General features: G+C 37.1%; 3 protein-coding genes across 4 annotated transcripts; 1 reads left to right on the plus strand and 2 right to left on the minus strand.

The window, feature by feature from the left end:
• Positions 1–983: 983 nt before the first annotated feature.
• LOC129373319 (membrane-anchored junction protein) lies at positions 984–13,287 on the minus strand. The gene is made up of 11 exons (XM_055051207.1): positions 13,207–13,287; positions 8,680–8,725; positions 8,513–8,588; positions 7,161–7,259; positions 6,949–6,965; positions 6,635–6,774; positions 4,165–4,231; positions 2,234–2,307; positions 1,627–1,670; positions 1,178–1,252; positions 984–1,057 (listed from the first exon to the last, which is right to left on the minus strand). The coding sequence occupies exons 2-9, from the start codon at positions 8,695–8,697 to the stop codon at positions 1,631–1,633; spliced, it is 531 nt and encodes a 176-aa protein (XP_054907182.1). The 5' UTR covers positions 8,698–8,725; positions 13,207–13,287; the 3' UTR covers positions 984–1,057; positions 1,178–1,252; positions 1,627–1,630.
• zgc:101765 (uncharacterized protein LOC450036 homolog) lies at positions 9,967–14,166 on the plus strand. Its single transcript, XM_055051206.1, has 6 exons — positions 9,967–10,040; positions 10,328–10,601; positions 10,677–10,822; positions 11,194–11,333; positions 12,287–12,445; positions 13,210–14,166. Exons 2-6 carry the CDS (start codon positions 10,348–10,350, stop codon positions 13,387–13,389), a joined length of 879 nt encoding a protein of 292 aa, XP_054907181.1. The 5' UTR covers positions 9,967–10,040; positions 10,328–10,347; the 3' UTR covers positions 13,390–14,166.
• A 953-nt stretch (positions 14,167–15,119) lies between these two features.
• Positions 15,120–26,251, minus strand: badb (BCL2 associated agonist of cell death b). 2 transcript variants are annotated; one of them, XM_055051194.1, is made up of 4 exons: positions 26,097–26,251; positions 24,395–24,541; positions 23,625–23,839; positions 15,120–18,158 (listed from the first exon to the last, which is right to left on the minus strand). In XM_055051194.1, exons 2-4 carry the CDS (start codon positions 24,531–24,533, stop codon positions 18,021–18,023), a joined length of 492 nt encoding a protein of 163 aa, XP_054907169.1. In that variant the 5' UTR covers positions 24,534–24,541; positions 26,097–26,251; the 3' UTR covers positions 15,120–18,020. The 2 variants fall into 2 exon arrangements, with proteins under 2 accessions (XP_054907169.1, XP_054907168.1); XM_055051193.1 differs by having other exon boundaries at positions 23,625–23,842.
• Positions 26,252–27,857: the final 1,606 nt, after the last annotated feature.

Below are 27,857 nucleotides of genomic sequence, written 5' to 3' on the forward strand. Positions count from 1 at the left end.
GTCCATTAGAATGATTCTGCATGACCTTTGACATTAGACACACATCTAATATCTAGTATCCAGATGGAGTTCCTTACAGTAAAAGTGGAAAATGTTGTTGGATACAAAAGGTTTTTAGTCTTTTTATTATGTTTTTTTGTCTTAATTTGCTTTTTTTTTTTTTTTTTAAGTCAATAGGAAGTGAGAACACAAACCTCTGGCAACATTTACTAAAACAAAGACCTGGACACATATGTTCAATAAAGTTAACAAAATCAGACTTTTACAAAGACAGAGTCTCTCTCTAGTCCATTTTAAAGAAAACATAATTATAGACAAAAAATTTAAACAGATAAAAAGAAAAACAGGCTTTTCTTTAAATAAAAAGCCAAACTGCGACATTGTTTTTATATTTCAGAGATACGATGATTTACAAATCCCTTTTCTACTAAAATCTGAATCAGTTGTTTGCTTTATTAAAACACTGCATGTTAATTTAAGGCAGAATAAGTAAAAAATATTTATATTGATGTATTTTTAATGGGAGAAAAAGGCGACCTGCATGTCCTCCGAATTTGGTAAATGTGGCCTACAAGTTTGGACATCACCAGCCTAGAACAAGATACATAACAAACAAGACGTGGCATTGTTAGTTAGTTACTTTATTTGCTCACCTCTCTGCTAACTTGGTCAAATAAATCAGTACAAATCACATAAAATGGTCAAATACTGAGGATATGTCATATTGCAATAACCATTATACAAAATAGGAGACCAAAAGAATGTAGAAAATGTATTTATTATAAATCTGAACTTAAATGACCATTTGTAAATAATATCTGTAAAAACAGACTGTTGGAAATGGTAAATTAAACAAAATAATGCACTACCTACTTCCTTTAAATAAATATTTGCCTATTCTTCATCTACTACTTGTTGTGATGTTGTTTTTGTAACAATGAACTGTTCTTATATTTATAGTTAATGAAAAGACAACACAGGAAAACAATAAACAGATTATAATTTAGTTTTTTGGCTTCTTGGTCTGGCTTCTTTAATGGGCCCATCATAGCATGTTCTGTAAAAAGGTAAAAGTATTTTTAAGTATTTAATTAAATTATTGTTTAAACCATAATTACATAAAATTAAAACATCAAGGAAGTAAAATATAGCAGTTCAATTTGTGGTGAATACGCACCTCCGCCATTTTTCTCTCCCAGCAGGTGTGCACAGGTAAAGCGTTCCCCAGGTGGTTTGTGCACAGTTATTAGTTCTGCAACACCAGGGAATGGATTAGTGGAGTGTTTCTATGCTGAGTAATTATTGGAATTAAAATATATTCTGCTTGGTCTGCTTTGTAAATGTTCCATTAGCTATGCATTTAAAGGAAATATTCTTGTTTTGATCATTTTCCAGTTGTGTATTCCCTGTAATGGTTTCTCCCAATTCAGTTGCCTTCTTATTTAAGCAGACTGTCTGTCATTCATTGTTTTGGTTTGGTTTGGCTTTTCTGTTGCACCGAAATGAAATAAGCTTCAATCATTTTGGGTCCCACTAGTGTTCTAGTTTTAAATGTAGCAAAGCTTTTAGCATGAATGAACTTAATCTGAGTAAAGTACTGTGTAGGAGTTCACTTCTAAAAATCACCTGTTTAATCTTCAGGAGGTCTGAAGATGAAAGGGAAGACCTTCCTGCAGAAAGGAGAAAGAGAGAGAAGAATGAACAGTCAACACTGACATAAAAAGTTATTTTTTCATATTGCAGCTACTGTGTTTCTCTCTGAGCCTGAACTGCAAGCTTATGCCATACATGGGATTGTCAGGCCTAAATGTGCCTGGGGACATCTGGCATCTGTCTCTCCAGACTTGTCAGAGGAATATTAAAAAGTCTGCAGATAATAGCTGGATTTCCCCAACACGGTGTAATCTCTCAACTTCTTTCTTGGACTTCTACAGTACAATTCACCTCTTGCTTCAGCTTTTTGCCCACAGACAACAGAGCTCAGTGACATAACCATCACAGATCTGAGTGTGCTGAACAGCCTTGCCTTTTTAGTTTTTCTCCAAATGTATTTTATGTTTGTGGCTTAAGGAAAAACAGACTGGAGAAGCTATGGTGTGATTACAGGATGAGCATCAATCGCCTGCCAGACTCCAGTAATGTTGGAAGTTGAATTAAAAAACTTAGCTGCTTATAAAACTTGTCATAAGCTGTTGATGTCTAATGTAGTTTATTTATTGTGTAATCAACCAACCTGATGAGTTGCTTGAGAATCCCTGGTTTCTCAGGCATGCTGTCCTTCTCTGCTGTGAACTGTGTCATCTGAGGCTGTGGAAGAAATCAAACTCATTGAGCTGTGGAAGAACCACCTACACTAGGGCTGGGCAATAAATCAATACCAATATATCCCACATAATCAGAATCAAAAGAAAATAAATCTGATTGAATGTCCGATAATCTAAAATCCGATCCAGAACCGCACAGCATTCTGGGAGATGTGGCTGCTCAACCTTCAGCTAAGTTTAGGGTGGCGGAACCAAGTAACTCTTTGGTTACCTAGCAACTCACTCATTCTATGGTTACCTAGCAACGGCCTGTTGAGTGACATGCGCAGCAGCAGTTTAAGGTTGAACCAATGAGCCTCACAACTGCTCAAAAATAAAAAAAGTGGAGTGAAGTGAAAGAAGAAAATGAGTACAACACCTCAAGAGGAAACTGGATGAAACAAGAAATGCCACGCCACCAGTTTGGCCATGTTTTGGATATTTAAAACAAAGAACCAATCAATAATTATCAAGATCGACCTATATGTCACACTTGTATCGTGATAAGTTTTTCATCCATATCGTTGAGCCGTATTCTATTCTCAGTTGGCACACCTATCTACTTCACATAACAAAATAATAATAATAAAAAAAAATTAACATGACATAAATGGGGGAGTGGTACACCTTTTGCTTTTTTACAAAATATTGAAAGGAAATTCAATGTTGTTGTAAATTTTATATAACAAATTATTCATATAGCTTTTCAGTGTCTGAACTTGCAGTGCTAACATGTTGTTTGTCGTATCCATTACTCTTATCACTATTCCATTTGCATTATCATTTTTCTCTTTTCTCTCTCTCTTTCTACCAAAAACTGACAAAAGTTTTCTGTTTAGTGTTTTAGTCTCAGCTGGTATCATTTTTGAAGGACAACTTTATTTACAGATGTAATAATTCATTTTATTTGTTGTTACTGTTGTTTTGTTTATTTATTGTAGATATCTAAAATGTCTTCAACTTCCAAAGTCTATTGGCCTTTGACAGTGTGTTTTTCCATTATATATACCATTACATTACTTAAAAATGGTCTCAAAGCAACAATATTGTTTATCACATTCACTTCTGGGGCAATTTATCGTCCAACAAAATTTGTTATTGCGACAAGCCTACTCCTGTTCTTATCCAAACCTGTGAAATACATTAACCAATCTCCAGGAGCCCTGACGAAAGAGAAGCTCCATGAAAACGTTCGTCACACGTGTCATGATGAGCTTCGTGAGAGAAGGGCACACTTTGTACAGAACATGCTGTCCAAACTGAACCCTTCTAAAAGCTCGAAGATTTGTACCGCCACTGACAGTTTGAAAATAATTTTTTTTTCTACCTGTGACAAATGTTAAGAACAAACTAAGCAAAGGAAGGGGAGAAAAAAGCCAAAGTGGACGAGTGGAAGAACAAAGGTTCAGGTGAGACAAAAGGCCGAGGGCATGACGGCAGCGGAGGAGGGTAATTTGGGGGCTTAGTTGCTAATCAAACTGAAGCACAATCAGCAGAAACGCTCACATACACATAATCACACATTTACTCATACAACCTGATGTAATGCCATTATTAACCATAATCGCCCTCGTTATCCCATCTGTCAGTGCAGGTAGCCCGAGGCTGTAAAGAAGACGCTACCTGTGCTTCTATTTTTACATCTAAATGGGTTAGATAAGAAATTAAAAAGGGATATGAGAATGAAACTGGCAGATGAATATTTTCTAAGTATACAAATTAAAATAACTATAATTTGAGATTAAGGATATTACGCTTCCTTGAAAGTCAGGGCTAGAAGCAGTTCAAACCCAAATGAAAGCACAAAGTCATGCAAAATGTAGATTTTGCACAATAAATTTCCTTTAGTAAAAAGCTTCACCTCTTCAGGAATTGCTGAATCCTGCGCTTCCTCCTCCACTGTGTGCTGATGCTCCAACTCCATCATCCTGCAAGATAAAAGCAACACTAACCTTTGTAAAATACCTCATTTTATTATAATTTTATTTCTTTATATTTTACTTTTACATTAAATTAGGATTAGATCAAATCAGAAATTTCACATTTAATTGGATCATTTTTAATTAATGACAGCGGGTGGCAGAAAATAGTGAACATCTATGTCTATTTGAAATTAAACATAAAACTCACAAATATTCATGTCAAAATGTAAAATTGAGATTTTTTGTCCTTTTCTAAAATCCAAGAGCAGAACTTTCTTCCGCTCATAAAAAGTAACTTATTTAAAGTAAAATTTTAGTGAGGTTCTTTTTAGTTTTTAATTTTAGCCAAATTTCACATTAGTAACTTTACTTAAGAAAAATATCAAAGTAACTGTATTTTTACTTGAGTACATTATTTTCTACTTTTTTCACCTTTGGTTAAGCACAAAAAAACAAAACAAATCCTTGCTGCAGGCCATCATGTAGACACATACTCAGACATGAAGACAAAGCTGTGAAGCAGCTTGTAAGAAACCATTGAGAGCTGAACACTGACAGCTGTAGATGACGCACTGATATACTGTTATTGTAGCTTAAACTCTCATCTCTGGGTTTTAATCTGTGAGAACAGCTCAAAGATTACTAGAGAAATGCTGCCGATGCTCCCGGCTCTTTTGTGTTTTAGGATGTTTATACAGTTTGTGCATCTAAGCGTCTGCTCATCAAGTGTAGAGGATTCTGTTTATATAAGTGAAACACAATCTAAAGTCAGAAAAAAGACTTTTTCATGTGTGCACGCACAATCGAAATAATCGTTTACGCCCCACTGATCGGACTGTCAGAGTGATTGATGTGGCGCCCACTCGCCCCTAGTGTCTTTCATATCTGGGTGAACTGCAGAAGCGCGTTCGTGTGTGAGTAAAACTGTGATAATTACAGTGAATGAGTGTACCGAAGCCTTTGAGATGCTGCTTGATGATGTAAAGGTAACCAGCATGCTGTTCTGGTGTTATAAAAGAGCAGGGAACCTTTAAGTAATACATGAACTCAAATATGTATTCAATGTTTAGATTGTTATTATATTTTTATGGTTGAGTGGTTTTTCAATCTCTGACATGGCACAAACCGAGAATCCAACACTGTGAACCGATCTAAAAGTAGGATGAAATTTGGCTCTATGTCATTGCATTTTTGTTCTTTGTTAGTTTTTATATCTGCTGAAACATGCAACTATATTTACTCAGCAATAAACCCGTAACCACTATCAACTGTAAGGGCTAAACCAGGGTTTGTGTGATGTACGGCAGCAGCTCAGTCCATTGTACCATCCTCCATTGTCCACCTAATCTGAAGAATCTGTTGAATCTGACATAGATAAAAAAAAATTTGAGGATAATTTGCAATGACTTGGCTTGTATTGACAGCACTGAATCTATTTGGACAGCTTGAGTGAGGGTTGCAACACAGAGATCAGTCCCGGATCAGTACCATAATCTATGCCTCTTTGATTCAGTAATCACAGCAATATGAGCCACTGTGATCTCACCTGGTATGATGTGAACAGACTAAAGTATCTGTATGTGCTGCTTGGCAAAGTCACTTTATTTAAATAGCACAAAGTGCTTCACAGGAGCCGAAAATGAAAAAAAAAAAAAAAAAAAATCAAGAAACATAGTTCTGTGTTTATTGTGGAGCTACAATTTAGAAATTGCCTATCTTTTCCAATAGAAAGTATTCCAAACTAAAGACTTCTTTGTTTTTTCCTGTTCTTTGTGTCTTTCCTGCTGTACAAAACCCCAGTTTATCACAGCACGGTGCTGTGATAAACCTCATACTGGAGGTTTCCTTCTGTAAAACACAGCAGTTGCTGCAAACTCAGCAACTCGACACAATCAACCTGGTAACTGCAGAAACGTAAATAAGTGTTAAATAAAATACGATTAGATTTCCATGCGTGCAAATTGGGCCGAATGTGACAGACTGAGTTGTACTGGAATAAAATTCACAAAACACAATTTACAGATGGAAATGGGGTAATATTTGGAAAAAAAACATAATTCTGAATATTTTGATAGGATTTTTTGGCCTGTCTCAAATTTAAATGATCTGCTTTTTAAGAGTAAAATTTGCTAAAGGAACTCAAAAAAGAAAAACTTTGTTCAGTTGCAAAAAGCCTGACATGATTCCAGGAATGCTAAACAAATTATAGCACTGATATAACTGACTTTACATGCTTCTGATACAGGAATTGTCAGCTAAACATGTCTTTTATAGATATAAATGTGAAACTCTTTTACCATTATACCAAAAAAGGCTGCATTATTAATAGTATGATTTGTTATGGTTAGTTAATCCAACCTCAAGCTTGTGTGACTCTAATATAAATATAACTTATCTTCATGTACTCACTCAGTCACTGATTTGCTGCTTTCAGCCTCCATGTCTTTCATTAGTCGTTTAATAATGGCGTCCTCTAGTGGTGAGTCCCCGCGGCTGCGCTTTGGCCTTGGCTCATCAGAAAAAGTGGGAATGATCTGCATTTCCTTTGTCTAAAATAAAAATACAAAGCTTAACAGCTCCTTTTTATATAAACTTACATCAGGGTAGATAGCTTTAATATTACCAAAACCTAAAAGCAGAAATGATTTTGCATGAAAAAAGGCTTTACAAAGGCTGTACTTAGGCTTTAGTTTGTCTTTAGGGAATAAGAAAGAATAACTCACCTTCTCTCTTTGATTCCCTGAAACAAGATAAATATTTCCACATTAGAGGATCTTTTATTTGCTCTTTATCACATCCAGCTTGCCTAAAAGCTTGTGATCACGTCTTCATCTCCGTCTTAATTGCGGTAAAGCTCCACTAGCAGATAAATAAACCTTCGTTTTTTAGCAGTGACGCTGTCTGCCTATCGAACAGATGCTGCATCCATTCTCACCAACGAATGTGTTCTTCTCCAGGTAGAGGATGATAGCAAAGGGATAGAATGACAGCTTCTTCGCATCGTGTTTGCACACTTTTCCCCAGTTCTTTTTGTCTGGAAGGCAAAGTCAAGAAAATATTTAGGTGATGGATGGCTGACAGTATCAGTTTGTGCAATATTCGTACCACAAAAGTCTGTTTTAAGTGCAATAATTGTTGTCTAACATATTTCAAACCCTTTTGGGGCGCTAAGAAGACGTTTATTTGGGGCCCCATATGAACATGTCTACACCAGAAGCTTCATCATTCTTAAACTACTGTATGGATGTAGCATACCTACTGCCTTTTAACTAGCTTACAACATAAGTGTTATTAATTGATTAATTAACATCATGCCAATGTTTTTAATTGATTTTAATCTTAAAAGAGTAGAAAACTAGATAATAAGGATTTTAAAATGCATTGAGGCATGAAAGTGTTATTTTAACTATTTAAAAATGACTCCAAGTATTATGAATTTTCATTATTCATGCTAATATAATATTTAGCCTTTTGGAGAGTCTGACTGCAGCAAATACTTAAAAGGCTAAAGGTTGCAGAGCACAGGAAGTACAGATGAGAAAAAATATTCATAAATTGTGACTGGTATTCTCATCAGATTACATGTCTAATAATAATGACAAGGGACATTATTAGATTTTCTAATGACCTCCAGTCCTGTTGTATGGTCGGAGTGGTTGAATTGATAGTTGGACTGACAGATGAGCGATCAGACTGATGGATGAAATGTGAAATTGATAGAGATATGCATTGCATGGTTCCAAACAGACAGACGGAAAGCGGTCGAATGTACAGATTGGTACATGGAGAGCTGCTTAGATGAACGCCACTATTTAATTTAAATAGTTTGATTTAAGAATTTATTTATTTACCTTTGGATTAATAAAATATTTTTGCATTTTAATTTGAACATTTTTTGAACACAACTTTCATTTTAAAACCAGTATAATGACACTGGTAGGGGGAACTTACTTTTTGAAGCTCTCATAATCATCATGTTGACAATTTAACAAGGAACAAAATCTGAACATAAAATATTTTTAAACTTTTTCCTTTTCCAGTTTCTGGAAACTACTTTAATCAATACCAAATAGTCTTTGAAACTATAGAAACTCTGTATTTTTTTCTTATCATCAGTTTCCCATCGTAGATGCAAACAGCAGACCAAAATCACAAATTTAATCCAAAGGAATTCCCATGTAACTGTTGATGAGCCAATTTCAGGTTGACAGACCAAACACTGGCTAAATGGGTAGGTGATATATATATCAAGACAAGGACGGGCGAACAAAGTAAAGGGAAGGATACAAGGAAAAATGATGAAATGTTGAGTGAAGAAGGGCTGGAGGCAGTCTAAGTTGGCAAGGACTGCTCTGACAATTTCCTGAAAGCACAAAATGTGAGAAATGGGTAAGAAAAAGAAACATACACAGATAAAAAGAAACAGTTTTAACCTACAAAGCCTCAGTAATTACCTCAATTTCTTTATCCATGCTTCCTTCTTGTAAAACCTCATCTTCACTGAGTATATAGCAAAAATGTACATCACAAATACAAATGGCTTTAATAGCAAACTCAGGTTAGTAAAACCACACACAAAAAGTCAATAATGACACCTTAAACATAACATAAATAGAAAACATAAAAGCATGATGCATAAAATCTAGAAAGAATTTGTAAAAATACATTTTAAAAATTATATAAACACATTTCAACCAGTGGCCCCATAATCTGTATAAGTAATTTGTGAGCGTTACATTTATCCTTTTTAGCCCACCATCCAAACATTGCATTAACAAACATTGTCCTGGGGTTAAACAAGATCACTGCCTCTTTTTTAGACTGCAAAGCCCAAGAACTACATCTGAAATAAAATAAATAAATAAAAATAAATTAAATTTGAAAATATCTGATTGGAAAATCAAAATTAGCATTTGATATTTTGTAAGGGTTTTGCATGAAAAGAATTTAAATGGTCAAATTTAGAGTTTCTGGTCATTTGTAAATAAATAAAAATCCAACTCAAAATCTAGCAAGATAGAAAATGATATGTGGATAAACTATAAAAAGAGGCAGTTAATGGCTAAAATTGCCATTGAAGTGGTTAGGTATCAGAAAATTCATTCAATAATGATGGCTTTCACAAAAAGAAATTAGAAAACACACATATGGATAACTGACAGAATATTTGTAGCTCTGGCTCCGAGTCAACAAAAAGACACCAGAGTTTCTTTCCCTTCTGTTAAAAGGTTGTGATTTTCCCTCAAACCTCCGAAGGATGCGAGAATAATGTAAAAATATGAATATCTGCCTTGCCTGAAGCTGTTTCCTCCTCTAATCTTGAATTTATAGATTAAACTATCGGCTGTAAAGAAGCGAGTTTCTGGGGATGGGAAAGAAAAGGGCCGCAGCGCCATCTCTGACCTGCCGTAACTGAAATTAGATAACGTACAAACAGTTTTCAACCTTCTAACGCATTTTTTAAAGAATTGTTAACTTGTCTTCAAGTAGTTTTGTAAATAAACTCCCTTTCTAACCGTCTTCTAATTACCGTAATAGCAGCAGAAAAATGGCGTCGTCAAATTCGTCTTCTCTGTTGCGACTTCAATCTCCGGCAGGCGGCAGGACGTCAACGGTTAACAACCTGCGCCCGTCAATCGTTTCTTTATTCCCACCTCTACGTCAGTTACGCTGCTCTGATTGGCTTCGTCGTCAGCCAATCAGCGCCGCCAGGGCAGATGTCACTATGGTGACGGCAAAAAACCGCCCAATTGTGTGTCACATGACTGCCAGCTGATAACAGGAAGTTTTTTGCACGTTGTCATCGTTGTGCAAGGTAGATTTTTTATTGTTTAGTTGACATTTTCTGCTGTTCCTTGTTAAAAGTGAATAGTTTGGGGTTTATGTTATTTTATCTTAAATTCGTTCAACGGAGATTAGTTAAAACTACAATGTTTATGGAAATTTTCATTTAACTGTGATTAATGAATGGTGTTTACAGCTTTAAGTTCAGCTCTTGTACTTTGCTCCGGCTCTTGCATTAACAATGCGTTAATGTTATTTTGCACCATTTTATTCTACTGTTTAATTGCCATGCCCCGTTTGTTTCTTCATCCTTGACAGAGCTGGGTTTTCAGCATCAGATGTCTCCCATGCCTGTCTCTTCTTCACATTCTGTTGCCCTGAACAGCGGGTGTCAGATGCCTCTGCTGGGTCTGGGGACCTACAAGCTCTGTGGCCCTGCAGATGTTTATCAGGCTGTGGATGCTGCCCTGGCTGCTGGATACAGATCCTTCGACAGTGCAGCGGTCTATCACAATGAAGCTGACTTAGGCAAAGCTCTGAGAGAACTTCTTCCAAAACATGGCTTGACTAGACAGGATGTGTTCATAACCAGGTGGTGATCATTTTTTCTTCTGTAGTTAATTGTTTACATTGCGGGTAATGTCCTTTCCTCTATGTTTTGTTGCAGTAAACTGGGCCCTAAGGATCAAGGTGTGAGGGCGATGGACGGGGCCCTCCACAGTTTGTCCCAGCTGGACTTGGAGTACATTGACCTCTACCTGATCCACTGGCCCGGTACTCAAGGACTGCCAGTGGCTGACGACCGCAACCCAGGTACAGGACAGATCATACTATTATTTTACTTGGAAAAATAACATTGTATTGCAATCAAGTGCAATAAAATGTGGCTTCCTCCTGTGGCTCTTACAGATTCTTCACAGTGGCTGTGTTTAGTTTTTCACCGACACATTTGTACTCTTAACTCTTGTAATTAAGATTTTATGCTGGAGATCAGCTCTTATTTCACTTTAGTAGAATAAAAATTAATATCTTAGTGGTTAAAGTGTTTTTTTTATTTCCCAGGTTTGCTGAATGATGAGTGCATTATGTACTGTGTTCACTGAGTAACACTGACCTCTTATGTTTGCTCCCTAAAACATAGATGCAGGCTTTGTGTAATAGGATGATGTAACGTTTGATTCCAGGTAACCGAGCTCAGAGTTGGGCTAGTCTGGAGGAGCTGCATAGTCAGGGGAAGCTGAGAGCCATTGGAGTCTCCAACTACACACCAGCACACATGAGAGCTCTGATGCAAAGCTGCAAAGTCCCTCCTGCAGTCTTACAGGCAGGACACATGAGATTTACCCCCATTATGCATTAATCTGTTTAATCACAGTGGATTTCTGCAAGACTGTCAGTCTCTCACATCGTTCAGCTCTCCTTTGTTCTCACTGCAGCATTTCAAAGCAGGTTTGAGTTCTGAACTTGGACTAGGCCATTCCAGGCCTTAATCTTTCAAGGATCAACTTTCTGTTGAAGACTCATTTGGTCCGAGCTTCAGCTGTTGGCTGAACTTCATGATATTTAACTATTAAAGCTGTATCATGTAACTTTTATTTAAAAATAAAAAAGAGAAGTTTTTTACATATTTGTTGGAAATGTCAACATGTCATGACAGCATAATGAGACACATAATATGTGAAAAAATTAATCTACTCCACCTCCTCCCGGTGCTACCATCACAATTTCAAGAAATGCACAGCTCCCGACCAAAAACAACCAATCAGTCAGGAGGAGGGTCTTAGCGCTGTCAGTCGTTGTCATGAACGCACTGCTAAATGTGCTAATGATGGAGAAACAAATTACCATTACAGTAAAACCGTTGATCTGCTGTTATCGGTGGCCTTGCTAACTAGCCTTAGCATTCACAACAGAGTCTGTACAGGAGCAGAGAACAAAGTGCTAGTGATAAATGAAATTATCGACCAGTAGAACAATATATTTTTACAGTCACCTTGATAAAATAACAGCCAAAGTAATTTTTTTTCATCAAGAAATGGCTTGGGCCATTATTTTAGAATATTATAATTGGGAAAAATGTCTTGTTCTACTCTACAATAGTACTTTTTCACTATTAAGGAATTATTTACTTAAAACAAGCTAACATTTGTTGCTGAAAAGTTACTTATAAGTTAGTTTTGTCTTATTTCAAATATGCTAAGTAGACCAAAAATACTCAGTAATATTTTGTATTTTTGTAGAGTGTCTGGTTTATTTCTGAATTTTTGCTTCCTGCAGGTGGAGTTTCACCCGCGGCTCTGCCAGCCTGAACTGAGGAGTCTGTGTAAGGAGTTTGGTGTCTGCTTTCAAGCGTACTCATCTTTAGGGAAAGGAGAGCTGCTCACTGACCCAGTGATCCTAGAGGTGGCAAAGAACTGCGAACGCACACCGGCACAGGTGCACATCACTAACTGTGTCTCCATTAAACATAAAGCTGCACAACTTGAAATTACAAAAATACATTTGCTTTAACGGAAACACACCAATTTCGAAAAAAGCTCTCACGTTTTTGATAAAAGCGTTTTTTGAGCTGGGGTCAGATTAGTTTTCAGCCATATCGACATAGATGTGTCACAGAAGTGAAACGGAAACTTTCTCATCACACGAGTCATGTGATCAACATCTGGATGTTACACCTGGCCAAAACTATGACGACCACGACAGGAAGTAGGAGCAGGATGATGGTTTGCTTTTATTTTTCAAATGCGAAGTGATCCCGGCTACTCCAGAGCTCTGACCGCATTGCAGTTTATAAAAACTCGTGTGTCATTTGAGCTTTTTGAATCCATAGCTCTTCAGTAAAACGACCGACAATAATTTCCCCAGATGTCGCCGAACCAAAGTGTAAGAAGTCTGATGCTCCACCGCCTGAACAACATCCCAACATTTCCTCTCATGATTGAAGCATGATGAGCATTAGCACCATAAATCTCATGTAACCATTTACATCTTTAGCTGCCATGTTTTTAATGACTTATTACTTGAACAAGCTTATTTAAATGCAATTTTAATTATTTAACAGAAACAGTTTGATTGTAAAATTGTGTTTTTTCGACATTAGCAGAATATAGACAAAGATTTGTGCACCTTTATATTTTAAATGCAACTACTGTTTTAGTGCTAGTATTTAAATTTTTTTTGTTCTGTTGCCACCTTACCAGGTTTTGTTACGCTGGGCGGTGCAGCAGGGCGTCCCGGTTCTTCCCAAATCCTCAAATCCAGAGCGAATATTGCGGAACGCTGAGGTGTTCGACTTCACCCTGAGCGACCCGGATATGGACCGGCTGTCAGCTCTGGACTGCGGTCACAGGTTCTGCTGGGATCCGTCGGAGGTGGCCTGAAACAGCAGCCCTGGGTGGAAAGATCTGCCATGATGTTGTAAAACCTTAACAGAGGGAAAATGCAGGCGTGGCATTTGCTACGTAGTTGAATCTCAGTTCAGGTACACTTTTAAAGTTTGCTGTTTAAACCAAGTACCTAAAGGATTTCTACACATTTTAACATTTAAAGGTAAAATTATTTTAAAAAGATTAATCTGCACATTTTTACAAAATGCTGCTGTTTGCACCTCTCATTCACACAGAATCAGTTTTACTGTGAGAAAAACTAAGATGTTTGCCAATCGCCCACAATCACTTCCCAGTTTCACAACAATAGCAACTTTAGTTTTTTCAGAGCTATCTCACTTTGTTCTGACATGAAAACTTCTAATGTGTTGAAAACATTGTGTGCTGAAAATAAAACAAAAGTCCAACTGTCATTGTTACCAAAGAACCAATGGGTGTTTGTTTTTAAAAACATCCTTAATAGTTAAAGCTGAGGCCTTAAATGTTTTTTTGTTTGTTTTTATGCTGTCTTCAGTATTAAATTTGTCTTTATTAAATGTTTGGTGCTGCAGTATTAATTTTCTTCAGCCATTCATTTTACTGTGTTTTGTTTTGATTTTATACGACTGACCAACACAAAGCAGCGCAGATCTGAAGTGGATGGATAATTACAGATACACATTTAAAGTGTGCCTTGCATTTGTGTAACTGATGTCTTCAATAAAGTGTAACAAACTCTCTTCTTAAGATTTCTAATGAATAAACAGTCACCTGTGTGCAATTTAACCTCAATATGAAGCCAGATCATATTTTACATTAAAACCGCACCTGTCCATTAGCCACTGGTAGCCATGTTGAAATATAAAAATTTTTCAACTTTTAATGAGATGCCAGTGACATCCACAAATATGTACCATAAATGTTTGTTCAAGCTATACCTGTAAGACAGCTGCTAAAAAGAAAAATACAGTAGCTTACCAGGAAAACTTATAGTCTTCACCTTCCTACTGCGACTAAAGTGTTCTTCAGTGTCAGAATTGAACAGCGTCACTTTTCGCTCTTTGTGCGGCGTTCAAAGCATGAAAAAAAAAGTAGCAACTTATTGTTCAGAAAAAGCTGCAATGCTTCACTTGTTATGGTAATTCTGTTACACAGACAACAGTTCTGAGTTTTGCACTGCCAGACAGGACACGAACGCTTCAAAATAAAAATTGTAAAAAAAAAGAAATATGCCTCGAGAATACTTGAGGCATTTTTTAAAATCTGAACTTATCTGAAACTGGAAATTAAAAGTTAACTCATACTTTTTAAATTTAGATTATGCAATAAAATGCAAAAACACAAAATGTTATCAAATGTTAGTTTTGTTTTAGTTTCTAGGGTAAAATATAGGAACCCTGGAATTAAGACAAAACTTCTTAGTAACTTTTTAGCAAGAGATAGGATCTTGTTTTAAGTAAACAATTCCTTAATATGGAGGAAAAAGTACTACTTCCACTGGGACATGATTTTACTTAAAAATGTCTTGTTAAATAAAATAATCTGTCAGTGTAACCAGTACTTTTTCTTCAATATTAAGGAATTATTTACGTAAAACAAGCTATTAAATATTGCTAAAAAATTACTTATAAGTTAGTTTTGTATTATTTCAAGTGTACCTAGAAACTAGACAGAAATACTAAGATTTGGGGGTTTTGCAGTGTTTATCTTTACAGTTTTCAAAGAATCGTCTTAGACGACTTCAGTCAATCTTAAAATCATTTATTCATGACAGCATATATCAATTTTCACAGCTGTAGAGAAAATACATTTACAAAAAGTCATTAAAAACTGAAAAGAGAATAGAAAAGAAAAATCAGATAAAATTCTGTTTTCTTTACACACATCTGTAGATTCAAGTAATACTAACATCGTATGCAAAACTCCTGGTGCCCGTGCGGGTTTTTTTTTTTTTTTTACTCCACAGATACGGTCTGTCAGAATCTGAAATGTCTTCTCAGTCTGGACAGAGAGCTCACATCCGTCTAAACCTACTGTGCTATTTCTGGAGCACTAAATGGGGACAGCGATTGTGTCGTTTAAGGCTCTGATTGGGCAAAAAGGTTCAAGGCTGGCTCTGTGTTGTCGATTCACTGGGAACAAAAACGTTCAAGGCAGGTCGTTTAATAACTAAGCACTTAAATCCCAGCTCAGCTTCGGTTCGGATCTAGTCCCGCTTCCACATCAGAGTTCAAGTAAATGTCCACCTATCGAGACGTAAAGCTTTCCTAAGTGGTGAAATTAAAGTAAAAGAAATGGGGTCCAACAGTAGTCATCAACCGTTTTTAAACAGTCATTGGTTCAGTCTCTGCGGCACCGTTCAGATTGTCTGGAGTTGTCAGATTAAAATGCATACTAAGCAAAAATAAATAAAATGAAAAAGCTATAGAAGACTGAACCAGAGCCATAAATGTTATTAAAGACAAACCCGAGCACTTCACAACTCAACTCTACAAGCCGAGAGGAAGACAATAAGACACAAGCAGAACGAACTTATCACCATTGTTAATAATCACATATTAGACAAGCCTTGCTTTGTTTTTTTAAATCCAGCTGTGTATGAAATATTGATTTTTATATGAGGCAATAATGATATCCATAAAATGTTTAAATATGTGCCAAGAATTGCTCATAAATCAGAGTACAATACAAGTTATTCCAGTGAGAAGTTTTATCCACACGTCGATGCTGATGAAATTGAACATTTTTTATTAAAACAAAGTGACTTTTCTGAACAAAGTCTGCGGAAAGTTTGGATACAAAAAGCATCTCGTCTTCAAATGAGACAAGATGAGAACTCATCCTGCCATATGTTGAGGCTTGCAGCAGTCGATTCATTTAAACATTTATCACAACAGCCGTGGATTGTGCAAAGCCTATTGCTTACTGAACAGCTGGGAAACCTCGTAAATAAACTTCTGGTTAATTCTTTTTTATTTAAAACCTCCACCACAGTCATTTGAATAAATATTTACAACATATTTACAGCTAAAAACTTTTTTTTTTCCATTTTTTTTTTTTTTTTTGTTTTGTTTTTTGCTTGTCCAAGTCTTTAAAAAGATAGGCTTGTTTTGTGCTTTTATATTTAGGCTTTAACGTCACTAGCTACAATCTAAACCCTGAAGTTTTATAATATTTGTGCATCGTCACAGATTGTCCCACTAACAAGATTGTTGTTCTTTTGATAAATTTGTTCTAATAAAGCAGTTCTCTGATAGTCAAGCACGACTGTTTAACATAGAAAAGGCTTGCAAGAAGTGGAACGAGAAGTTTGTATAAAACAAAAAACATTAAAGGTTCCTCAATTACATTAAAAGTCGTGACAACACTGTGAAGAAACAGGGCTTGTTTTAACTCCTAAAAAGGGCATTTATCATCATATTTGACATTAAAACCATCAAGTCTTGAAATGTAAAGAAATACCCATCTGTTTTTCCAGCTACATTTAGAAAGTAATCTGTAAACCACACTGTTCAAAAAGAAAAACTACAGCCTTGAATTAAGCTCGCAACAACAGGAAGGCACTACCATATATAGATATGTCTGCAATGAAAGAGTAGAGATTTCAACCAGGACGGACTGTTTTCTTGACCAAAAAAAAGATACTTAATCTGATTTTATTGATCGGCGGCTGCCAACCTGAAGTATGCAACTCGGTTAACGCCATGACGAGTAGTCAAAAGCCTGACCAGTGAAGTGGCTGTAGCTGTTGTTTGTGAGCATAAAGTTTGCCGGGATAAGGAACTGACATGAAAAGCGTTAGCTTGAAGTGACTTTTTATGGAGAGATCAACTGTAGATAGACAAAAGTGGTTTTGAGTGGTTTTACTGAAGAAGTAAATCTTCATGAGTAAAACGCAGATATGTGGAGGAAAATGAGACGTACATAATCACTACATGGCTCCCTAATTTAAAACATTCTGGTTTTTCCAGAATTTTGCTCCAAATTACAGATTTTTGGGTTGACCACAGAGAGCTTTTGGGTGCCGGTTTGTTGAGTATCAAATCCACTGCTTGAAGGGAACTTTTTTCCTGAATTCTTCTTTCTAATTGAATAAATCGCTACAGAAATCTTGACCTAAATTACAGCTGCAGACTTTTCCATCGCTGTTTTTCTTAGGCAAACCTTGAGTTGTGTATTTCAGAACCAGGCCAAACATCAAAACACAGTTATATAAAAAAATAACTATAAAAAAAAGATGGGAGTAACATTGGGGTGTATGGAGAAGAAGCAAACCGAGCTGTTAACCATGTGTAATGGGACCAAAACAAAAATCCAAATTGGTGAATTTGTCGCCTCTGGTGCAATAAAATGTTAAATACCAACTTCATCCATCCACTAATTGCAAGTCTAAATAAACTTTTAAGATATCATTTCACTTTTGCAGTATTTTGACTTTTCCTATGACACAATGGACAGCCTAACATTACTAAATTACAGCTAGCACTTAATAAAAAAATCTAATGTGTATAGCAAAGACATAAAAACAAAACCTTTAAATGATCTATATAACCAAGTCCTTAAACCTGGAAACCGTTTTTTCAGTCACAGGCTGTTCAGTGGTTTTTCTCCCCACCATAAAAACCTTGCTCAACTCTTGCGCTCCTCTACTCGGTGCGGGAGGCGTGGTTTTCGTGGTGGTTGTTCTCTCCCTCTGTCTCCTGGTGACTAAAGAGGTAGCTCCACCAGCTCCTGGAGTGGTGTATCGGTCTGTTCGACCCAGCACTGCTCACGTTCCTCATTTCCTGGGTGACACAAAAGCATAAAACGATTACCATACTGAAGTAGTAACTACATTACAAAGCTACTTTTGTTTTTGTAGATAAGCTGCACAAATTGGTTTTTAAAGGTGGTGTCTTTATTTTTCTGTGCAATTTTTACATTTTGGTGTAAATTTGTTAAACTCTTCAATAATTTGCCTGACACGGACTCAATGCTGCCCTCTTTGGGTAGAAATAGGGCAAGAGAGACGCACCCATGGCGAATCAGGAGTAGGAATAACGAGTATTGACTGAAAGTGCATCAAAGTTTAGGGCTGGAGGATACGGCTGAAAACGTCATCTTAAGTGGTTCATATCATTCAACGCCAATAATTATTTTTAAAATTATTTTAAATATCTGAAATAATTCAGATATATTGAGTTTGATGGTTTTAAAATGGCAAACCGTTTCAAACAAATAAGAGAATCCTACTGGTTCGGCATCGTCTGACTGAAGGAGGAAATGGGTTTAGGCTAAATAACGCAGAACTAAAAATTACACAAAAATGTCAAAATTGACGCAGAAAAATATAGATAGACCCCTAAATAACCTATCTGAGCAGTTTATTAGCAAAATAAGTTCATTTGGAGATTAGTTGCACTTTAAACAAAAGAAAACAAGTCACTCAATTGGTCTGAAAAGTTGCTAGTTATGGTGACAAAGTGGTTAAATTGGTCATTTCTTTCTGACCAGAGCCTGGCTTAAGCCCCTCCACTCATCCCCACGCTTTGCCACGCCCCTCAGTGTCTCTTGGCTCCTCCCATTTCAGTGGAATTGTTCTAAATTGGGCAGGGGGCGGAGCTTATGCTCTTACAGACTGTTCTGTTCGTGCTTGATAAGAACCAGACGTTGTGCTTCTTCTTAGATGCTTTTATTAAAGTCGCTCTGGCTCGTTTGCTCATACAAGTTGCACACAGGTGTCTCACTAATGACTGACTACTTCTGTTGTCCTATTCTTGACATTTATGCAATCACCTATGTTCGCGACTGCCATCTAGTGGACATAAACAATTCATTCAATCATCACATCCTCCTTTCTTTAAAGTTAGAATGTTACATGAATACTCTCTAAAATTAAACAACCATTGTATGAGACAGATAGCAAATAATATCACATAGCTATAATAAAATTCACTTAACCTATCTTACTTAGTACTCATTAAAAACATGAATTACAAACTACATACATTTCAACTTTTTTTCTGTTTTTCTCTTTTTCCCCCTTTTTTTTTTTACATCATCAGTCTATCAGGTTTCTTTACCACTCTGGTAGATCTTCTTAACACAGGTGGTGTATTATCCTTAATACTGTCCATGTCACAATGCGTTTCAGTTGTAGGAGTAATCTGAGAGTCCTTAGAATCTTCACTCGACTCATCAACATGTTCAAATGGAGTTTTCAACAAACTGCGACGATTTCGTCTCAGAATTTGTCCATCTTCAGTTTTCACTTCAAATGAACGTGGAGCTACTTCCTGCAGAATAGTTGCTTTCGTTTTCCATCCCTCATCATCCTGAAACCTTACTGGGTCCTGGTATGACAGTGGGGGTAGAAGCTTTGCTGATCTGTCATAATATGGACTTTTGTTTACTTTCTGCTTTCGTAACTTGTACTCCAACTTTGACGATTTCTTTGCTCTTTGTCCTTTATTGTCATAACTTGGCAAAGTTGTACGAATCTTTCGATTCATCAAAAGTTCAGCAGGTGAATAACCACATTGCAATGGTGATGATCTATAGCTTAATAAAGCTAAATACGGGTCAGAGTTACTATCTGCAGCTTTCTTCAGAAGTTGCTTAAAAATATGAACTCCTTTCTCCGCTTTTCCATTTGATTGTGCATAATGTGGACTTGATGTTACATGCTTAAAATCATATTGTTCTGCAAACCTTTGCCATTCTCTGCTATTAAAACATGGTCCATTATCACTCACTACAACATGTGGAATGCCATGCCTTGCAAAGATTGATTTTGCATGTGTTATGACACAATTTGATGACATATTAGCCAACAGAGCCATCTCAGGATAGTTTGAATAGTAATCAATGATCACTAAATAGTCTTTCCTTTAAGATGAAATAAATCCATTCCAACTTTTAGCCATGGTGATGTTGGAGTGTCAGATATTATCATCGGTCTTTGCTCTGTTTGTTTCTAAATGTCTGACATGTTTCACATTTACTTATCAGCACCTCAATGTCCTTATTTAGTCCAGGCCAGAAAACAGATTCTCTAGCTCTTCTTTTACATTTCTCAATGCAAGGTGACCCTCATGATCCGCTGTAGAATTTCCTGTCTTAACTCTTGTGGAATCACTATTCTGTTGTTTTTCAGTAACAGTCCATTCACAACACTTAGATAAGCTTTAACATTGAAAAACTGTGAACATGAGCCTATTGGCCATCCTTCATCCATATTCTGTATGACCAACTGTAACTCTGTATCCTTAGCTGTTGTATCAACTATTTGCTGTAACTTTCTATCTGATACAGGCAACACATTGGACACCAAATTCACATGACATTGAATATCCTCTTCAGTTGAACTCACACATATCATGTGCAGGGGCTCTAGACAGAGCATCAGCAAGAAATCAGATGTTTTCCTGGAGTGTAGATCAGTGTAAATTCATACCTCTGCATCTTCATCATAAGCCTCGAATCCTGGGTGACATCTCATTCAGATGTTTTTTAATGATGGCAACCAATGGTCGGTGATCTGTTCAACTACAAAGATGGTAAAACCATATACATAGTTATGAAAAACCGTTCTAGCCCATAAGCCAGCCCAAGCATTCTTTTTCTATCTGAGCATATCTGCATTCAGCTTTTGTCATGGCTCTGGATGCATAGATACTGGTTTCCATTGGTCATTCTCAGCTTGAAGAAGACTGCTCCAAGTCCATCTTTTGAGGCATCTGTCGACAGTTTTAATTTTTTAGTAGGGTCGTAGAAGTAAGCACTGGTTCTGAAGTCAGATATTTTTTCAGTTCCTTCCACTCTTGTTCATGAACTTCTGTCCACTGAATTGACTGTCATTGTACAAGAGTCTGCGAATGTTAGTCATCCTTGCACTCAAATTGGAATGAATTTCCCTATAAGATTAATCATGCCCATGATGCACAGAACACCCGTTTTGTCAGCAGGCGGTGGCATCTTTAAAATGGCTTGTATTTTATCTTCATCTGGTTGAACACCTCGGCCAGATAGTTTGTTCTCCCAGAAACATAATTTCTTTGACACAAAACTCACATTTATTTTTATTGAGCTTCAGTCCATTTTTTCCGTATGCGCTCCATGACACGTCTCAATCTGTCATTGTGTTCTTGAACAGTTGATCCCCAAATGATGATGTCATCAATGTAGACTCTTACTCCATCAAGCCTTCTATGATCCTCTCCATTGCTCTATGAAATATTTCTGGTGCAGATTTTATTCCAAAAGGAAGTCTTAGAAAACAGTATCTTCCAAAAGGTGTGTTAAAAGTACAATACTTGGTACTGCTTTTCATCTAACTTTACTTGCCAGAATCCTTGTGATGCATCCAACTTGGTGAAATAACTTGCTCCGGACATTTCACTGATTATTTCCTCTCGAGTGGGTATTTGATAATGTTCTCTTCTGATGTTCTCATTTAGATCTTTTGGATCCATGCATATTCTTAATTCTCCATTTTTCTTCTTTGTAATCACGATGGAATTAACCCAATCTGTGGGCTCTTCCACTTTCTGAATGACTCCCAACCTGATCATTCGATCCAACTCATTTTTCAACCCCTCTTGCAGTGGCGCTGGAATGCGACGTGCAGCATGAACAACAGGCTGCGCGCCCTCTCTTAACTGAATCTTATATGTGCAGGGTACAGAACCTAATCCTTGAAAGACATCCTCATAATCCTGAAGCATTGCATCAATCGGGTTATTAGATTCATTAAATTCAGTGTTTATGTGGTAGACTCTTTTCACCAGTCCAAGTTCTTCACAAGATTTATCACCTAAAAGTGATTCTCGATCCTCTTTTACAACAGAGAAGAACACAAGATGTTTTGTTCCTTTAACTGTTACATTCAGCTGACATGTTCCAATACACTCAATTGTCCATTATAGTCTCTTAGACCTGACTTGACTTCTTTTATATGAGGTTTTACTTGCATTTCTTTTATATCAGATATGCTTATGAGATTCGCCTTCGCACCTGTGTCCAATCTGAACTTAATTGTGGTTCCATTTACTAACAAAGGAATTGTCCATTTATCATCTCTGTCAACACATTGCACTTTTTCTGACTCATTTTCACAATTCACAACACCGACAAAGAATGTGTCACTTAGGTCAGTTTCATCTACTAAGTTTACACCATTCCTCTTCTTTTCTTCTTTCCTCTTCTTAAAGCATTGCTTTGCAAAATGATTCTGTCCACGGCAATTTAAACACTGCTTACCATAAGCAGGACATTGTCTCACTTTATGCCTTGATCCACAGTGCTTACAGTTGATAATGGCTTCCTCTTGCAGCTGCCTGGTTTGTGCATGTCATTTCTTGTGACAGGACACCGCTCCCACTGCCGCTGCTCCATCACTGAACTGTGAAGTAGTTCCTGTTGAAAGTTCAGAAAATGTCCTCACTTGCTGCAGAGACAGTTCGCTTGCCCGACACATCTTTACAGCTGTTTCCAGGGTCAGCTCCAGTTCTCTCAGCAGTCTCTCTCTGAGCTTCCCGTCACGTACACCAAAGACGATCTGATCTCTGATCATCGAGTCCTTCAGCAGGCCAAAATTGCATGACTGCGCTTTTACTTTCAGATCGGTCAGAAAGTTATCGAAGGGTTCATGCTGAGTCTGCATCCGGGAACGAAACACGTATCTCTCGTAGCATTCATTCTTCTTCGGTGAACAGTGAGCATCAAATTTACTCAGCACAACGTCCAACTTTTCTTTGTCTTCAGGTTCATCAAACACAAATGTGTTGTAGACTTCCAAAGCCTGCGCTCCCGCTATGGTCAGCAACATCGCTACCTTTCTTGGCTCCGGCTTCGTCTCCAAACCCATTGCGGCGACATACAGTTGAAAGCGTTGTTTGAAAGCACGCCAGTTTTCATCCACGTTTCCCGTCAGCTTTAAGCTCTCCGGTGGTTTCAGCTCCATGGTCGGCTTTTCAATTCACCCCTTCAGTTTACTCCTGACACCATGTTCTGTTCGTGCGTGATAAGAACCAGACGTTGTGCTTCTTCTTAGATGCTTTTATTAAAGTCGCTCTGGCTCGTTTGCTCATACAAGTTGCACACAGGTGTCTCACTAATGACTGACTACTTCTGTTGTCCTATTCTTGACATTTATGCAATCACCTATGTTCGCGACTGCCATCTAGTGGACATAAACAATTCATTCAATCATCACACAGACGGGTTAAGCTTTTTAACATCAATAAAGTTCAGAGATTTCTCATCCTCACCCCTTTATCAAGCAGGTTGACAAACTCATCGCTCATCCTCCGAAGCTGCCGGCCGTACTTCTTAGCGGCCCACAGGGAGGGAGGAGCTGAATTAGATCGGCCCCTGAATGGAAAGCCCTCAGTGGGGATCCCGACCTCCTCTTCCCCCCTGGCCTGCAGCTCCACCTCTCTGGAGATGGTGGAAGCGACAGACTCCGAGTTCAGCCTCACCCGACCTGCTAATGAGAAGATAAAGGACAAATGGGTCTCAGGGTTTTTACTTGGAATGTGTATAATGTTTCTCTTTCGACTGCTCAGGTTCTGCTAATTGGTGCCAACAAAGCTTTTAGGACAGAAGACAAAACAACAGATGAAAATCTTGGAGATAAAAGATCCAATTTTGCTGAGGTGGAAAAACAAGTTCAGCAGAATTTGTGAAAGACTTTCACTTTCTTTGTTTGCCTACCATAAAGTGTGAATGTAATGATCAGTAGTAAAAGGCTCAACTTCACACAACAAATTCAGACCTGGTTGGATAGAAACTGCATGAAAATATTCTGAATATATATATATATTTCAAAGTATTTCATTTATGTTTTTCAAGATTTCTTCAAAATAAGAGACATTCTACCATAAAAACCAGAGTTTAGATGATGTGAAAGTTTGCAGTTACAAATGTAATTGCAAATTTTCTGCATGTGCCATTTTCTTTCTCTATTTTATCTTAACATTCACCCATTTTATAGCCTCAACACCCCACAGTTCCCATAGCATCCTCTCTGTTTGCCTACTTGTAGATCGGAGCTCAGGAAGCGTCAGGGTGTGACTGAGCGGCTTCTCCTTTTCTTGCAATAGCTGCAAGCCTCCTCTTTCCTCTACGTCTTCCGATGGCTCCGAGTCACTGTCTGAAATTGTAAATTTTGTGTCCATCGTAACATCTGGAGACAAAAAGACAAATTTAAGAGATTAAAACAGCGAGAAATGAAACTGTAAGATTGACGAGACTCCATTATGTCCTGGGGAATCACATTTTTTGATTTCTCAGTTGGAAAAATAACAAGAGGCTAACCTTGATGATTGGATTCCCACCTCAAAGTATCAGATACTGAGCTAGGATAATAAAAAGTTGCATGTACAAATTAATTATTACTTTTGGTGGTTTTTAAAAAAGTGGTACACATTTTGCTCTATATATGCTTTTTTAGAGTTAAAATGCATTAAGTGGAAAAGGAAATGCATTAATAGAGCTAATTTTTGGTTAGAAGTTTAATGTTCAATACACCTAAATTATTGTTTTTCAGCTAAATTCTACAGCACTAATAAATGCTTTCTTATTCCTCCTCATATAAACCACATATGTGTTTTAGCAGACTTTCTTTCCAGGATGAAGGCACAGGTGGAGCCATCAGAGAAAAATTACTTTGCAATGGAAAGTACTCCTGGCTCAGTAATCCTCAGGTTAGCTGGGTTTTCTTACAGAGCTATGTGTGCTATTATTTTCTTTCCCATTGAATATACTGATGGTGTTCTGTTTGTTTAGCTGTGTATATTTTCCAAACAAGGCCAGTAAAAAATCTTTCCAATTGAAAGTACCTTTGAGTGTTTTTAAATGAAACACTTTCTTCATTGTCGAAGATTCAAAGTGTTCTTGTTTGGCTATATTGCATTAGCAAACCCAGCGATGTTTCATATAGAAAGTACTCCCGACTCAGCACTTTTTTTTTTTTTACTGTTTAAAGAATTCTTAGAAACTTAACCTTTTACATTTTGCATTAAAAAGGCATCAGACTTTGAATGCACCGTTACAATTTTGGACTGTTTGCAACTGGGTTTGAATAGGGCATTATAATTAGGATAAATTGTGGGGACTGAAATTCAATTTTAACCTGCAGCTTGACTTGGTAAGTAACTGATAATTCATTTTCATTTATTTTTCATTGTGAATTGACTATGAATAAATAAACCGAGCTTAGCTAAACTAAGTCAATGCTGATATTACTGTACTTTTGACCTGTGTGGGTGAACTTCACCTCAGAGACAAGCCTGATTAAGCAACATTTACTCCAAATGTATCCCAATAATAATGTTACTGCTTCACATATCTCTGTCTAAACATCCGGGGCCTATAAAATGGCTCATTAGTGGGAGTTTCTGTGAAGGAACTACCAGTGTTGTTAACACACCCAGCTGCTATCAGCCTCGCTGGACTGACCCCCATAAACTGCTCCAAAGGTATTTCCAAGAAATAGCCGCACAAAAACAAACATTTTTTTTCCCCAAGACGCTTTAATAAGTTACATCATTGATGCCTTGCTGTTACACATTTGTTACCAGAGGCAACAAACCGTGTTCATTGGTCTGAACACTGGCTGTCTTGTTTTGTTGTTGTTGTCGGAGGAAGACAAAAGAAACTTCGTACAGGGCGGAAGCCGCTGCGGCCAGCCTCCGCTAGCTACGGCTTTTAAAAACGCTTCGTGAGGCAGGTTTCCTTACCCGAAGTCTCTACAGCATGAGCCCGAGGAGCGAGACTGTGACTTTAGCTGGCTTCATGGGGCGGCAGCTGTTGTTGTTCTCATCCGCGTCTCGTGCTTTACTGTGTAACACACTTTAGCTCCGGGCTCACCCAATCGCGGAGCGTCAGAGCCACTTCGCGGCGTGCTGACGTCACTGTTGCGAACCGGGACTTGTTTGTCTCTTCGGTTTACCGTAATGTAAGAGGTAGATGCGCATCTGACATTTGGTTCAATAATGTGGTGTCCACACTGTCACGGGGGCAAAAATCTCTATTTAAAAGTACCTGTTTTAAGTTTCACATGCCTGTATGTCTTTTTCTATGTTTTTCAACTAAAATTGCAAAAACAAAGCTAACCATTTTTTCCCCCTTTTCCTCTTATTTGCTTAATAACAAATCAAAAATACTATTTTAATTAAATGAGCAAGAATCATGAAACATGACAAACAAGAAAAAAAGACTCAATAAAATTTCAGGTAGATAACATAGAACAGGACACGCTTACTGTTTCTTTAGTTAAATTTAAATAAATATTCACTGGATGTTTGTGGTTTTGTTTACAATCAAATTTAATTAATATTTTTTGTTTCACCTAAACTTTTTGGTTTCAAGAATATTTTAACTTGCCTTTATCAATAGAAATAGCACCCTTAATTTAAAATATAATTGGCTAAATAAATTTGAAACTCATGCTTAAATTGAAGTTTATGGCCATACAAAATCATTCCAGGGGCCATAAATTGCCCCTAGACCACATTTTGGACATCACAGTTTTAATAGGGGTCAAATAAATGTAAAATTGGTAAGTACATTTCTTTTTAATTATTATTTAATTTTACTTTTACTTCATAAAACATAAAAGGGCTGAAGTTAGTAAAAGTGGCTCTAACACTGAGTCATGATTGATTTTGAACTAACTTCGATTTTTTATTCTTATAATTTCTGAACATAAAACTACTGATATATAAATCCATACACAGATTTATGTAAAAAAATATATATATTACTGATATTCATTCCCCATACTTGTATGATATTAAGGTCAGTGCCTGCACTTAAATAACTGGCGGTAACAGTTACTACACGAGACAAAATGTAACGTGTAGTTCCCTACCTGACCAGCAGGTGGAGATGTTTGAGCAGAAACTGAGCAGATGTCTCAGTTTCTTCCTGGTAATCGTGGTCTACATCTTCCCTCTAGGTTTAATAAGTTATAAGATAAAATTATTAGCAAAACATGCAGTAAAAAAATTGAAATGTGCATAACTTACTAATGCAAAATGTTACTAAAGAGCGCAAACTGGTAATCTCACAGAGCTTTCTCCTCTTTGCTTTCTTTTCGCACATCAAAGGTGGAAAATTCAAGTGTGTAATTATCTGCCATTTATATTTAGAGCCTCTCCTGCTTCTCTTCTAACCCTCAATGTTGCTGCTCTTTCTCCTGGGAGGTTTGAGACTAAATCACTCTATTTTTCTTTTCTAAGTCTTTAATTGACACTCGGAGAGGAGAAACAGGTTGTGTTTGCGCCACTGTGATGCAGCTTCCTGTGACTGGATTCATCCAAACAGAACTAATGTGAGTCTCCGAGCCCAGGAAAGTCTGCACAGTCGTCTTCTCTCACTCTAATGGAGGAAGCTTTAGGAAATTATCGTCCCTGTGTCCTTTTCTGCACTCTATTCTTGGAAGGATTAAAGGAAAATATTACATGAGAGTGCTGCTTGGATTTCAACTTCATTCCAGA

The sequence above is a fragment of the Poeciliopsis prolifica genome, unplaced genomic scaffold (assembly GCF_027474105.1).
Source record: "Poeciliopsis prolifica strain line A6 unplaced genomic scaffold, Auburn_PproV2 SCAFFOLD032, whole genome shotgun sequence".
Taxonomy (NCBI): domain Eukaryota; kingdom Metazoa; phylum Chordata; class Actinopteri; order Cyprinodontiformes; family Poeciliidae; genus Poeciliopsis; species Poeciliopsis prolifica.

Excerpts from the sequence above, each read along its gene's own strand:
- LOC129373319 (XM_055051207.1), bottom strand. Across the intron at positions 7,260-8,512 it reads ACATTTCATCATTTTTCCTT|ACAAAAAGAACTGGGGAAAA; the intron begins GTATCCTTCCCT and ends TTTGCCTTCCAG. Across the intron at positions 2,308-4,164 it reads ATTCAGCAATTCCTGAAGAG|CCTCAGATGACACAGTTCAC; the intron begins GTGAAGCTTTTT and ends TTTCTTCCACAG.
- zgc:101765 (XM_055051206.1), top strand. The coding sequence starts at position 10,348 with ATGTCTCCCATGCCTGTCTCTTCTTCACATTCTGTTGCCCTGAACAGC. Across the intron at positions 10,823-11,193 it reads GGCTGACGACCGCAACCCAG|GTAACCGAGCTCAGAGTTGG; the intron begins GTACAGGACAGA and ends GTTTGATTCCAG. Across the intron at positions 12,446-13,209 it reads GCGAACGCACACCGGCACAG|GTTTTGTTACGCTGGGCGGT; the intron begins GTGCACATCACT and ends CCACCTTACCAG.
- badb (XM_055051193.1), bottom strand. The coding sequence starts at position 24,533 with ATGGACACAAAATTTACAATTTCAGACAGTGACTCGGAGCCATCGGAA. Across the intron at positions 23,843-24,394 it reads TCCTGAGCTCCGATCTACAA|CAGGTCGGGTGAGGCTGAAC; the intron begins GTAGGCAAACAG and ends TCTTCTCATTAG. Across the intron at positions 18,159-23,624 it reads TCAACCTGCTTGATAAAGGG|GAAATGAGGAACGTGAGCAG; the intron begins GTGAGGATGAGA and ends TGTGTCACCCAG.